The sequence below is a fragment of the Dendrobates tinctorius genome, unplaced genomic scaffold, assembly GCF_039654945.1.
Source record: "Dendrobates tinctorius isolate UK_male_01 unplaced genomic scaffold, ASM3965494v1 ptg000241l, whole genome shotgun sequence".
NCBI lineage: Eukaryota > Metazoa > Chordata > Amphibia > Anura > Dendrobatidae > Dendrobates > Dendrobates tinctorius.
The window spans coordinates 16,775,182-16,790,905 of NW_027361908.1; the positions used below are offsets into that span (position 1 = coordinate 16,775,182).

At 41.3% G+C, this 15,724-nt stretch overlaps 1 protein-coding gene across 7 annotated transcripts in view; it reads right to left on the minus strand.

The window, feature by feature from the left end:
* Positions 1–15,724, minus strand: part of PPFIA2 (PTPRF interacting protein alpha 2) — a 592,307-nt gene that overhangs the window by 140,372 nt on the left and 436,211 nt on the right. For all 7 annotated transcript variants that reach the window (XM_073556977.1, XM_073556976.1, XM_073556979.1 and 4 more), the window contains one exon: positions 15,012–15,158. In XM_073556977.1, the coding sequence (XP_073413078.1) occupies positions 15,012–15,158 (147 nt within the window). The remainder of the gene's footprint in view (positions 1–15,011; positions 15,159–15,724) is intronic.

Consider the following 15,724-nt stretch of genomic DNA (forward strand, 5'->3'; position numbering starts at 1 on the left):
CACGTTCATGACCGGGCCAATTTTTACAATTCTGACCACTGTCCCTTTATGAGGTAATAACTCTGAAACGCTTCCATGGATCCCGGTGATTCTGACACTGTTTTCTCGTGACATATTGTACTTCATGTTAGTGATAAAATTTCATTCATATAACTTGCGTTTATTTGTGAAAAAAACGGAAATTTGGCGAAAATTTTGCAATTTTCCAAATTTGAATTTTTATACCCTTAAATCACAGAAATACGGCACACAAAAAAACTTAATAAATAACATTTCCCACATGTTTACTTTACATCAGCACAATTTTGGAACCAAACTTTTTTTTGTTAGGAAGTTATAAGGGTTAAAAATTGACCAGCGATTTCTCATTTTTGCAACACCATTTTATTTTTATGGACCACATCACATTTGAAGCCACTTTGAGGGGTCTATATGATAGAAAATACCCAAAAGTGACACCATTCTAAAAACTGCACCCCTTACGGTGCTCAAAACCACATTCAAGAAATTTATTAACCCTTTAGGTGCGTCACAGGAATTTTTTGAATATTTAAAAAAAAAAATGAACATTTAACTTTTTTTCACAAAAAAAATACTTCAGGTTCAATTTTTTTTATTTTACCAAGGGTAACAGGAGAAATTGGACTGCAAAAGTTATTGTGCAATTTATCCTGAGTACGCTGATACCTGATATGTGGGGGGAACCACTGTTTCGGCGCATGGCAGACCTCATAAGGGAAGGAGCGCCGTTTGACTTTTTCAATGCAAAATTGGCTGGAATTCAGATCGGACTCCATGTCGCATTTGGAGAGCCCCTGATGTACCTAAACAGTGGAAACCCCCCACAAGTGACCCCATTTTGGAAACTAGACCCCCCAAGGAACTTATCTAGATATGTGGTGAGAACTTTGAACCCACAAGGGCTTCACAGAAGTTTATAACGTACAGCGGTACAATTAAAAAATCATATTTTTTCCACAAAAATGATCTTTTCACCCCCAATTTTTATTTTCCCAAGGGTAACAGGACCCTAAAAGTTATAGTGCAATTAGTCCTGAGTACGCTGATACCCCATATGTGGGTGTAAATAACTATTTGGGCGCATGGCAGAGCTCGGAAGGGAAGCAGCGCCATTTGACATTTTTGGCTGGAATTGAGATCGGACACCATGTCGCGATTGGGAAACCCATGATGTACAAAAGCAGTGGAAACCCCCCACAAATGACACCGTTTTGGAAACTACACCCCCTAAGGAACTTATCTAGATGTGTGGTGAGCACTTTGAACCCCCAAGGGCTTCACAGAAGTTTATAATGCCCAGGCATGAAAATAAAAAATCGTATTTTTTTTTACACAAACATGATCAATTAGTCTCCAATTTTTTTATTTTCCCAAGGGTAACAGGAGAAATTGGACCCCCAAATTTGTTGTCCAATTTGTCCTGAGTACGCTGATACCTCATATGTGGGAGAAAACTACTGTATGGGCACACGTCGGGGCTCGGAAGGGAAGTAGTGATGTTTTGGAATGCAGACTTTGATGGAATGGTCTGCGGGTCTCATGTGCATTTGGAGAGCCCCTGATGTACCTAAACTATTGAAACTCCCCACAAGTGACCCCATTTTGGAAACTAGACCCCACACGGAACATATCTAGATATGTGGTGAGCACTTTGAACCCCCAAGTGCTTCACAGAAGTTTATAAATATAAATAAAAAAATCATTTCTTTCCACAAAAATGATATTTTTGCCCCCAATTTTTTATTTTCCTAAGGGTAACAGGAGAAATTGGACCCCAAAAATTGTTTTGCAATTTGACCTGAGTAGGCTGATACCCTACATGTGGGGGTAAAACACTGTTTGGGCGCATGGAAGAGCTTGGAAGGGAAGGAGCACCATTTGACTTTTTCAACTCAGAATTGGCTGGAATTGAGATCAGATGCCATGTTGCATTTGGAGAGCCCCTGATGTGCCCAAACAGTGGAAACCCCCAAATTCTAACTCCAACCCTAACCCCAACACACCCCTAACCCTAATCTCAGCCCTAACCCTAGCCCTAGCGGTAAAATGGAAATAAATACATTTTCTTTTAGTTTTATTTTTCCCTAACTAAGGGGGTGATAATGGGGAGTTTGATTTACTATTTATGGCAGTTTTTATGTTTGGCAGCTGTCACACGCTAAAAGACGCTTTTTATTGTAAAAATAGTTTTTGCATCACCACATATTGAGAGCTATAATTTTTTCGTATTTTGACCCACCGAGTCATGTGAGGTCTTATTTTTTGCGGGACGAGTTGACGTTTTTATTGGTACCATTTTCGGGCACGTGACAATTTTTGATCGCTTTTTATAACATAGTAACATAGTTATTAAGGTTGAAGGGAGACTTTAAGTCCATCTAGTTCAACCCATATCCTATCCTAACTTGCCCTAACATGTTGATCCAGAGGAAGGCAAAAAAAACCCATGTGGCAAACAGTAAGCTTCACATTGGGGGAAAAAATTCCTTCCCGACTCCACATACGGCAATCAGACTAGCTCCCTGGATCAACGCAATATTAAGGAAACTAGTGTATATACCCTGTAATATTATACTTTTCAAGAAAGGCATCCAGTCCCTTCTTAAATTTTAGTAGGGAATCACTCATTACAACATCATATGGCAGAGAGTTCCATAGTCTCACTGCTCCCCAATTTTTGGGACGCAGAATGAACAAAAACCAGCGTTTCATGAATTTCTTTTGGGGGTGTGCGTTTACACGGTTCCGCGTGCGGTAAAATTGATAAAGTGGTTTTATTCTTCGGGTCAGTACAGTTACAGCGATACCTCATTTAAGTCTTTTTTTATGTTTTGTCGATTTTATGCAATGAAAACTCTTTTATAGAAAAAATAATTATTTTTGCATCGCTTTATTCTGCAAGCTATAACTTTTTTATTTTTTTGCGGATGACGCCTTATGGCTGCTCGTTTTTTGCGGGACAAGCTGACGTTTTCAGCGGTACCATGGATATTTATATGCGTCTTTTTTATCGCGCGTTATTGCACTTTTTGTTCGGTGGTATGATAATAAATCATTATTTTTTGCTTCGTTTTTTATTTTTTAAGGGGTTCGCTAAAGGGGTTAACTAATGGGACAGTTTTATAGGGCGGGTCATTACGGATGCGGCAATACCAAATATGTGTACTTTTATTGTTTGTTTTTTTTTATTTTTAAAAAATGAATTCAGTGGGGAATATTTTTTTTTTTACTAATTTATTTAGCGATTTTTTTAAAATTATTTTTACACTTTTTTTTTTTTTTTTTAACTTTATTACATTGTCCCAGGTGGGACATCATTGTCATGTGATGACCCAGGTGGGACATCACTGTCATATGACAGATCGCTGATCTGTCACATCACAGATCACTGTGACAGATCAGCGATCTGTCACAGGCAGTGCAGCAGACTTCCTCATGCCTGCGCTTTGATCGTGGTGTACAAGGGGTTAATGTGTCGGGGTGGTCCGTGACCGCCCCTGACACATTGTCTCGGGTGTCAGCTGTGATAATCAGCTAACACCCGGCCGCGATCAGTGGCGCTCACGACGTGAGCGCCGCTGATCGCTATGACGTACTATCCCGTCCCTGGGAATTAAGTCCCAGGGCACATGGATGGGATAGTATGTCTCATGGCAGAAAGGGGTTAAGGATAGGCATGATTGAGATACAACAAGTTTCATGACCTAATCAAGGTAACAACAAGTTGTTATTGTACATGGATTGAAGACTAGAGAGGTTCTATTACCATACATTATGCCACATTCCCTCAAGAAGTCCTCTTCATGACATGGCCATTGCAGACAAGACCAAGGCAGGACTCATTGCTGAGGAGAGCAGACCTCCATTCCGTCTTCCATTGCCGTCTTGCTTTGCACTATGATAGACTTTGAGACTAATGGTGTGAAAGGTAATGGAACACACTTGTACCTAAGCATATGGTTTGTAGCCCAGTGTAGTGCAATTTCCTTCTAACGGTTCATGTAGTCATTGTTTGATGCCTTAGTCTTGGCAACAGTTTTGAGATGTCTAAATATACTTGCAGTATAGAATTGATCATTTGTTAAACTAGAGATATGGCCTTTTCTGCAAAGTTTCCCAGGAACTGAGACATCTCAGCCAGACAACATCTCAGCCTGCGTGTCCTAACTGTACAGCCACTGCCTTTAGTGTCCTCGGACTTGCCTCATGTCGAGCACATCTAGGACATCATTGGTCTGCAAATGCAAAGGGAGCAGCCAGTAGCGGATTCAGATAATTTTCCTGCCAAAGTAAATTCACCATGGCAGATCATTCCTCAGACAACCATTAATGATTAATGCTTATTGATAGCATGCCAAGCCATGTAAATCTGTGTAGTTATGCTCATAACACTCACATTTGATAGTGAATAAATCAGGATGTTTTTAAAAATATGTTTCCATTTATTCATCATTTGCATATGAGTAACATGTCTATCCATCCTGTGATGTCCAGAATTCAACAACTTTTCCTTCATGGTGTTGCAATTTCAATGTTAAAGAATCTATTTAGATATACAATATGTGTATTTGTCTAAAATCTAAAGTGGTAACTAATATTATCACTAATTAAAATTTTAGTCCGCATCATCATCCAATAGTCAAAATCTAAATAACACATATTAAATAATAGTTATATTAAAATATAATGATCCAAAATCTGCAACATGTCTCAAGCATCATCTGAATAAAAATGCTAATTTGCATTTATTCTGCATACATTTTCTTTTCATGTGGAAGAAGTTCTAAAGAATTACAAATGAACTATGCAAAAAAAGACTAATCATAAACAGTCCTTTCACAGAAAACAAAAAAAGCTTTAATAAGCTGAATGCTAGATCAGAAACTCAGGATGTTATTGATGTTTGCGCACACCTGGGACTTAGTTTTCTGGCTGCCAGCACAACAAAGGTAATGCACCATTATTTAGGAAAATCAATTAAAATAATGAGCAAAACTATTGCTAAATACACTGCTCCAAAAAATAAAGGGAACACAAACAGCAGAATATAACTCCAAGTAAATCAAACTTCTGTGAAATCAAACTGTACACTTAGGAAGCAACACTGATTGATAATCAATTTCACATGCTGTTGTGCAAATGGCATAGACAACAGATGGAAATTATTGGCAATTATCAAGACACACTCAATAAAGGAGTGGCTATACAGGTGGGGACCACAGACCACATCTCAGTACCTTTGCTTTCTGGCTGATGTTTTGGTCACTTTTGCATGTTGGTTGTGCTTTCACACTCGTGGAAGCATGAGACTGACTCTACAACCCACACAAGTGGCTCAGGTAGTGCAGCTCATCCAGGATGGCACATCAAGGCGAGCTGTGGCTAGAAGGTTTGCTGTGTCTGTTAACTTAGTGTCCAGAGGCTGGAGGCTGTACACATACACTTAGGGTGTTTCTACCCTCCTAATCACAGATTCAGATGTCTTACCCATGTAATTTTTATTCATATTTTACTTTACTCCATTATAACATAGATTTGCATATTCAGTCATTGCCTCCAAGTAATGCCCTTTCAATTGCAATATAGGCGCAGCTAATACTAAAGCACAGTTTATTTATGACTGTATACTATTGAGCGCTCTCTCAGGACATGCGTACTGACATACATACTGACCAGCGCCTCTTTTCTCCTCTCCCCACACAGCGCATGCACGCTTATCCAGGTCATATGACCACTGTGACGTGGCCTGACTAAGCGACCGCTTACTCAGAGCGCAGGCTAACAGAACTTGTTCAGTTAAAGTGACTGAACTATGTGGCACTGTGGCTACCAGAACTTGTTCAGTTAAAGTGACTGAACTATGTGGCACTGTGGCTAACAGAACTTGTTCAGTTAACGTGACTGAACTAACAGAACTTATTCAGTAAACGTGACTGAAATACGTGGCATTATGACTGACAGAACTTGTCCAGTAAACGTAACTGAACTATGTGGCTAACAGAACTTGTCCAGTAAACGTGACTGAACTATGTGGCACTGTGGCTAACAGAACTTGTTCAGTTAACGTGACTGAACTATGCGGCACTGTGGCTAACAGAACTTGTTCAGTTAACGTGACTGAACTATGTGGCACTGTGGCTAACAGAACTTGTTCAGTAAACGTGACTGAACTACGTGGCACTATGACTGACAGAACTTGTTCAGTAAACGTGACTGAACTATGTGGCACTGTGGCTAACAGAACTTGTTCAGTTAACGTGACTGAACTATGCGGCACTGTGGCTAACAGAACTTGTTCAGTTAACGTGACTGAACTATGTGGCACTGTGGCTAACAGAACTTGTTCAGTAAACGTGACTGAACTACGTGGCACTATGACTGACAGAACTTGTTCAGTAAACGTGACTGAACTATGTGGCACTGTGGCTAACAGAACTTGTTCAGTTAACGTGACTGAACTATGCGGCACTGTGGCTAACAGAACTTGTTCAGTTAACGTGACTGAACTATGTGGCACTGTGGCTAACAGAACTTGTTCAGTAAACGTGACTGAACTACGTGGCACTATGACTGACAGAACTTGTTCAGTAAACGTGACTGAACTATGTGGCACTGTGGCTAACAGAACTTGTTCAGTTAATGTGACTGAACTATGTGGCACTGTGGCTAACAGAACTTGTTCAGTTAACGTGACTGAACTATGTGGCACTGTGGCTAACAGAACTTGTTCAGTTAACGTGACTGAACTATGTGGCACTGTGGCTAACAGAACTTGTTCAGTAAACGTGACTGAATTATGGGGCACTATGACTGACAGAACTTGTTCAGTTAACGTGACTGAAGTACGTGGCACTGTGGCTAACAGAACTTGTTCAGTAAACGTGACTGAACTATGTGGCACTGTGGCTAACAGAACTTTTTCAGTTAACGTGACTGAACTACGTGGCACTATGACTGACAGAACTTGTTCAGTAAACGTGACTGAACTATGTGGCACTATGACCGACAGAACTTGTTCAGTAAACGTGACTGAACTATGTGGCACTATGACTGACAGAACTTGTTCAGTTAACGTGACTGAACTATGTGGCACTGTGGCTAACAGAACTTGTTCAGTTAACGTGACTGAAGTACGTGGCACTGTGGCTAACAGAACTTGTTCAGTAAACGTGACTGAACTATGTGGCACTGTGGCTAACAGAACTTTTTCAGTTAACGTGACTGAACTACGTGGCACTATGACTGACAGAACTTGTTCAGTAAACGTGACTGAACTATGTGGCACTATGACCGACAGAACTTGTTCAGTAAACGTGACTGAACTATGTGGCACTGTGGCTAACAGAACTTGTTCAGTTAACGTGACTGAACTATGTGGCACTGTGGCTAACAGAACTTGTTCAGTTAACGTGACTGAACTATGTGGCACTGTGGCTAACAGAACTTGTTCAGTAAACGTGACTGAACTACGTGGCACTATGACTGACAGAACTTGTTCAGTAAACGTGACTGAACTATGTGGCACTGTGGCTAACAGAACTTGTTCAGTTAACGTGACTGAACTATGTGGCACTGTGGCTAACAGAACTTGTTCAGTTAACGTGACTGAACTATGTGGCACTGTGGCTAACAGAACTTGTTCAGTTAACGTGACTGAACTATGTGGCACTGTGGCTAACAGAACTTGTTCAGTAAACGTGACTGAATTATGGGGCACTATGACTGACAGAACTTGTTCAGTTAACGTGACTGAAGTACGTGGCACTGTGGCTAACAGAACTTGTTCAGTAAACGTGACTGAACTATGTGGCACTGTGGCTAACAGAACTTTTTCAGTTAACGTGACTGAACTATGTGGCACTATGACTGACAGAACTTGTTCAGTAAACGTGACTGAACTATGTGGCACTATGACCGACAGAACTTGTTCAGTAAACGTGACTGAACTATGTGGCACTATGACTGACAGAACTTGTTCAGTTAACGTGACTGAACTATGTGGCACTGTGGCTAACAGAACTTGTTCAGTAAACGTGACTGAAGTATGTGGCACTGTGGCTAAAAGGATCCGATTTTTATTCTAGACCCCCTACCGCACTGATCCGTTTTTGATTTTCTGACAAGCAAAATTAAATAATCTTCATGAAATTCAATGTCCGAACACATTAGGCCAGAAGGAGTGGATTTTTTTGCTGAAATTAATTCGCCTACTCGAAGGGCACCGAAAAAAGCGATCAAAAATGCCGAAGAAAATAGTAATGATTCATAAGAACTCAAACAGACTCTATGCAACGAAGTGGAGATCCTTTAAAAGTGAATGAGAAATCAGTCGTCTTGCATCTGGAGTAAAATTATTCCTCTTAAAACCTTTCAAAAATTGTCTTAGAGGAAAGAAACTTGTTAAAGGGGGGTACCCAAAAAGCTTTAAAAAGAATGATACCCCTGAAATAGACTTATTCAATGCTGAGAAGGATAACCCTTCACCGACCAAAAATTCCGCAAAATTCAAACCAAAGGCTGGGTTGGGATTATTTGGATCAAAATTGGAAAGATTACAAAAAGTGAACCCATCTAAGCCATGCGGCGGAATACTCGGCTCAGACCACCGCTCAGACAGTGACTGCTGAATAGAGTAAGGTATCAGACTGAAGTCCAGTCCCAAAATTCTTGAGGGCAAGGGGTTGCTTCCATGTCTGCGTTTGGAACCTGTTGGTAAAAGATTATACGCTGAATAGAGAATAGTCAATCGACAGCCGACTTCCAACAGCTAGAGCCATATTTTGCTTTAACCCAAATATTAAATTTCAGGCAAAGCAACGTCAACTGTCTAAGAATTTCAGCAGCCCATTTATTTTTGGAAGACAGTGTGTTGATAGCCAACAAAAAGCCCTGGTTCTCTGAAAGTATTACAATTCTTGAGTTCTGCATCAAAGATCCCCATAAATATAAACCCACCAAAATGGCAAAGAGATCCAATACCATTTCATTTCTGTTTACTCCGATAGAAATCCAAGGTAAAGGGATGTTCTGGATTGTCCAATGAGAAGAGAAAAAAATTGCACAGCCATCTGAATTACTTACTGAAAAACTAAAAGGGATTGCATCCGCTGGTACAAACTCAGACTGCCAACATGACCTTCCATTAAAATCCGTCAAAAATTCTAGCCAAATTTTAGCGTCCTTCTTTAAATCAGAACCAATTCGCATATTCAGTCATTGCCTCCAAGTAATGCCCTTTCAATTGCAATATAGGCGCAGCTAATACTAAAGCACAGTTTATTTATGACTGTATACTATTGAGCGCTCTCTCAGGACATGCGTACTGACATACATACTGACCAGCACCTCTTTTCTCCTCTCCCCACACAGCGCATGCACGCTTATCCAGGTCATATGACCACTGTGACGTGGCCTGACTAAGCGACCGCTTACTCAGAGCGCAGGCTAACAGAACTTGTTCAGTTAAAGTGACTGAACTATGTGGCACTGTGGCTAACAGAACTTGTTCAGTTAACGTGACTGAACTAACAGAACTTATTCAGTAAACGTGACTGAAATACGTGGCACTATGACTGACAGAACTTGTCCAGTAAACGTAACTGAACTATGTGGCTAACAGAACTTGTCCAGTAAACGTGACTGAACTATGTGGCACTGTGGCTAACAGAACTTGTTCAGTTAACGTGACAACTATGTGGCACTGTGGCTAACAGAACTTGTTCAGTAAACGTGACTGAACTACGTGGCACTATGACTGACAGAACTTGTTCAGTAAACGTGACTGAACTATGTGGCACTGTGGCTAACAGAACTTGTTCAGTTAACGTGACTGAACTATGTGGCACTGTGGCTAACAGAACTTGTTCAGTTAACGTGACTGAACTATGTGGCACTGTGGCTAACAGATCTTGTTCAGTAAACGTGACTGAACTACGTGGCACTATGACTGACAGAACTTGTTCAGTAAACGTGACTGAACTATGTGGCACTGTGGCTAACAGAACTTGTTCAGTTAACGTGACTGAACTATGTGGCACTGTGGCTAACAGAACTTGTTCAGTTAACGTGACTGAACTATGTGGCACTGTGGCTAACAGAACTTGTTCAGTTAACGTGACTGAACTATGTGGCACTGTGGCTAACAGAACTTGTTCTGTAAACGTGACTGAATTATGGGGCACTATGACTGACAGAACTTGTTCAGTTAACGTGACTGAAGTACGTGGCACTGTGGCTAACAGAACTTGTTCAGTAAACGTGACTGAACTATGTGGCACTGTGGCTAACAGAACTTTTTCAGTTAACGTGACTGAACTACGTGGCACTATGACTGACAGAACTTGTTCAGTAAACGTGACTGAACTATGTGGCACTATGACCGACAGAACTTGTTCAGTAAACGTGACTGAACTATGTGGCACTATGACTGACAGAACTTGTTCAGTTAACGTGACTGAAGTACGTGGCACTGTGGCTAACAGAACTTGTTCAGTAAACGTGACTGAACTATGTGGCACTGTGGCTAACAGAACTTTTTCAGTTAACGTGACTGAACTACGTGGCACTATGACTGACAGAACTTGTTCAGTAAACGTGACTGAACTATGTGGCACTATGACCGACAGAACTTGTTCAGTAAACGTGACTGAACTATGTGGCACTATGACCGACAGAACTTGTTCAGTAAACGTGACTGAACTATGTGGCACTATGACTGACAGAACTTGTTCAGTTAACGTGACTGAACTATGTGGCACTGTGGCTAACAGAACTTGTTCAGTAAACGTGACTGAAGTATGTGGCACTGTGGCTAAAAGGATCCGATTTTTATTCTAGACCCCCTACCGCACTGATCCGTTTTTGATTTTCTGACAAGCAAAATTAAATAATCTTCATGAAATTCAATGTCCGAACACATTAGGCCAGAAGGAGTGGATTTTTTTGCTGAAATTAATTCGCCTACTCGAAGGGCACCGAAAAAAGCGATCAAAAATGCCGAAGAAAATAGTAATGATTCATAAGAACTCAAACAGACTCTATGCAACGAAGTGGAGATCCTTTAAAAGTGAATGAGAAATCAGTCGTCTTGCATCTGGAGTAAAATTATTCCTCTTAAAACCTTTCAAAAATTGTCTTAGAGGAAAGAAACTTGTTAAAGGGGGGTACCCAAAAAGCTTTAAAAAGAATGATACCCCTGAAATAGACTTATTCAATGCTGAGAAGGATAACCCTTCACCGACCAAAAATTCCGCAAAATTCAAACCAAAGGCTGGGTTGGGATTATTTGGATCAAAATTGGAAAGATTACAAAAATGAACCCATCTAAGCCATGCGGCGGAATACTCGGCTCAGACCACCGCTCAGACAGTGACTGCTGAATAGAGTAAGGTATCAGACTGAAGTCCAGTCCCAAAATTCTTGAGGGCAAGGGGTTGCTTCCATGTCTGCGTTTGGAACCTGTTGGTAAAAGATTATACGCTGAATAGAGAATAGTCAATCGACAGCCGACTTCCAACAGCTAGAGCCATATTTTGCTTTAACCCAAATATTAAATTTCAGGCAAAGCAACGTCAACTGTCTAAGAATTTCAGCAGCCCATTTATTTTTGGAAGACAGTGTGTTGATAGCCAACAAAAAGCCCTGGTTCTCTGAAAGTATTACAATTCTTGAGTTCTGCATCAAAGATCCCCATAAATATAAACCCACCAAAATGGCAAAGAGATCCAATACCATTTCATTTCTGTTTACTCCGATAGAAATCCAAGGTAAAGGGATGTTCTGGATTGTCCAATGAGAAGAGAAAAAAATTGCACAGCCATCTGAATTACTTACTGAAAAACTAAAAGGGATTGCATCCGCTGGTACAAACTCAGACTGCCAACATGACCTTCCATTAAAATCCGTCAAAAATTCTAGCCAAATTTTAGCGTCCTTCTTTAAATCAGAACCAATTCGCAAATGAGAGTGGGGAGTCACTAAGCCTTTTGTGGCTTCATAAAGGCGCCTCGAGAATGGCCTGCCTATGGGGATAATTCTGGGAGCAAAATTCAAAAGACCTAAAAGAGATTGCATTTCTCTCAAAGTAGTTTTATCTTTGTTGATGAATTTAAACAATTCGAACCGAAGCTTAAACACTTTGTCACATGGTAGTCTAGATTCCATCCGAGAAGAATCCAATGTTATCCCTAAAAACTCAATACACTTAGACGGAAAAACTGTCTTTTCATGCGCAATAGGGATACCAAAGAATTCACACAAACTTAAAAATTTTGAAAGGGCTTGAAAGCAGTCTAAGGAAAAAGCTGGGCCTACAATCAAAAAATCGTCGAGGTAGTGTAAGATGCCGATGTTAGAAACATTAGATTCCAGAGTCCAGTGCAAAAAGGACGAAAAATTTTCAAAGTAAAAGCATGAAAGAGAAAAACCCATAGGAAGGCACTTATCAAAGAAAAATTAACCATCAAAACAAAACCCTAAAGAATTAAACCCTTCGGGATTAACTGGAAGAAGCCCAAATGCAGATTTGATGTCAGACTTAGCCAACAATGCATCCTGACCAAATTTTCTTAAAATATCAATGGCAGTGTCAAAAGAAGCATAGCTCACTGAACAAACTGATTTGTCAGTTTGGTCATTTAGATAATCACCAAACGGAAAGAGCCTTGCTCTTTTTTTGGAACGATGCCTAAAGGAGAGATCCTGAAATTCAAAAAGGGGGGATACTCAAAGGGGCCGGCAAACCTACTCAATTCCAGCTCGCTAAAAATTTTCTTTTTCCCTATGTCATGGAAAGAATCTAAAGATGACAAATTCCTCACTATTGTGCAACCTATTCCTTCAAATGAGGGAAGATGAAAGCCAAAGGAAAAACCTTCAAAGATCAATCTACTACTCTCCCTGTTTGGGTAAATGCCTAGCCAAAACAGCATGTTTTCCAGTTTCACTGGTGTCGGAGCCTTTTGCATTAATGTCCTTAACAGCTGATTGCTGAGAAGATTGCTTCTTGAAACATTTTGCTGCAGGGTGAGAGTTCCCGCAAAAAGAGCATTCGTGCCGGAATCTGCAGTTATGGCTCCATTTGCAAAATGAGTCATTGAAAGCAAAGCATACTCCTTTTCTAACAGAGGGGGAAGTAGATTGTCTAGGAAAGGCCTGTCTCTGAGGAAGCATTAGGTTTATCCATAATCTGACATCCTTTATCCCCCAAGTAACTTCTGGGTGGACAGCAAGTTTTTGCCTAAACGCTTCATTGTAATGAAGCCATGCTAAACCACCGAAGTTCCTGTAGGCTTCCAGTATTATGTCTAAATGTTGGAATAGCTTACTACATAAATTTGGATATTTCTCGCTGAGAACAGCCGAATAAATCGAAAATGCCTGAATCCAGTTGTTAAAAGATTTAATTATATCACGCTTGGATTCATCAGAATCCCCTTTATCGTCCTTGCGTTCAAATCTGGTCGGCTGTTCCCGGCGAGGAAGAAGAGAAAATAAATCAATATACTTACAATCCCAAATGAGCTCTTTGGTGGCAGAGCTCAAATGGAAACCCAGTGGAGATAATTGACAAGTGAGAGCTTCCTTAAAAGTATTTTTAGGAAACGTACTCAAGCTTGAGACGTCGTCATTTACAACAATATTTGTAGCTGGCTGGGGGGTAGGGGAAAAAGCCTCACCCAGAGCCTCAGCCAACACACTCCTCAAAAACATTTTCAGCTGGCTTTGACCACGTGACTGAACTATGTGGCACTATGACTGACAGAACTTGTTCAGTAAGGCCGGTTTTACATTTGCGCTTTATGGCGCTGCGACGGCCTGCGCACGGCCGCCGCTAAGCCCCGCCCCCTGCCGCCTCCCTGCCTGCCCCATCCGGTCATCGCCACCAACTTGCGCACATGGACGCTTGCGATCTGCGCACCCTATCTTTAGCATAGGGTGCGCAGATCGAGCGCTGGCCGTGCGCTAGCAGGATTTTGCCGTGCGCTGTGCACTTTTGAAGGTGCGCCGTGCGCGCCGAAATGCAACATGCTGCGTTCGGCGCACCTTCAAAAGTGCGCAGCGCACGGCAAAATCCTGCTAGCGCACGGCCAGCGTACGATCTGCGCACCCTATGCTAAAGATAGGGCGCGCAGATCGCAAGCGTCCATGTGCGCTAGTAGGCGGCGATGACCGGATGGGGCGGGCAGGGAGCCGGCAGGGGCGGGGCTTAGCGGCGGCCGTGTGCAGGCCGTCGCAGCGCCATAAAGCGCAAATGTGAATCCGCCCTAAACGTGACTGAACTATGTGGCACTGTGGCTAACAGAACTTGTTCAGTAAACACGACTGAACTATATGGCACTGTGGCTAACAGAACTTGTTCAGTTAACGTGACTGAACTACGTGGCACTGTGACTGACAGAACTTCTTCAGTAAACGTGACTGAACTATGTGGCACTATGACTGACTGAACTATGTGGCACTATGACTGACTGAACTATGTGGCACTATGACTGACAGAACTTGTTCAGTTAACGTGACTGAACTAAGTGGCACTGTGACTGACAGAACTTCTTCAGTAAACGTGACTGAACTATGTGGCACTATGACTGACTGAACTATGTGGCACTATGACTGACTGAACTATGTGGCACTATGACTGACTGAACTATGTGGCACTATGACTGACTGAACTATGTGGCACTATGACTGACTGAACTATGTGGCACTATGACTGACTGAACTATATGGCACTATGACTAACAGAACTTCTTCAGTAAACGTGACTGAACTACGTGGCACTGTGGCCTATCGCTGATTGGTCGTGCCCAGCTGGCCGCGACCAATCAGCGACGCGGGATTTCCGTTACAGACAGACAGAATTAGACGATTATATAGTAGATATTTATGTGCATGTTTTAAACATGTTTATATGATAGGCAAGAAATTGTGAAATGTATTTGTATTTTTTGGGTTACTAAAATACATACAGTAAATTGTAAAATATACTGAACCTGACGTAAAATAGCTTCTTTATTTGCCAGCTCATTTTCCAGCTTATCATTCATATCATGGATGGATGTCGATTCTCTCTGGGCACTGAGATATCTCTTCTCGAGTGTTGTGATTCGTTCTTCCATATCTTCTTTTTGAGCCATAGCCTAAAATTCACAGAAGTACATTGTAATATTCATAAATGCAGGCCAAGCAGTCAAACACTTTAGCGTTTCAGAGTAAACATATTTTGAAAAGCTGACCAGGGACTATGTGTCTTGACTGACTAGTCGCTGTGGTCCCTGGCTGTCTTCTCTCCGCACTGATCCCCATGACTGATAGGTCTCTCCCTATGTGTATGTATAAAGAGAGACCTGAGCGTCAACTGGAGTGGGAAGGAGAGAAGTTGAATTTTTTACTGTGATTTCTGTTTGCAATCGTGCAGCATGAATCTGATGATCTTTTATGTTCATCATTCTATGATTAAATAGACATTTTAAGACACTGCATATGCCTCTAAGACCCCTAATATGTTAGAGACCTCAATTACTAGGAATATTACAGTGAAGTATTCAAGGGCTTAATGCTTAGTTTCCATCTGTCCTTTATTGTAGAGAAGAGAAGAATTCACTCATCCTGCTATTGTAGAAGACGCAATTAAATGGGAGTCCTATCAGAGTACTGCTACTGTGTAATTGTTTGAGGTCCACTGGACCAAGATGAAGAATCCATT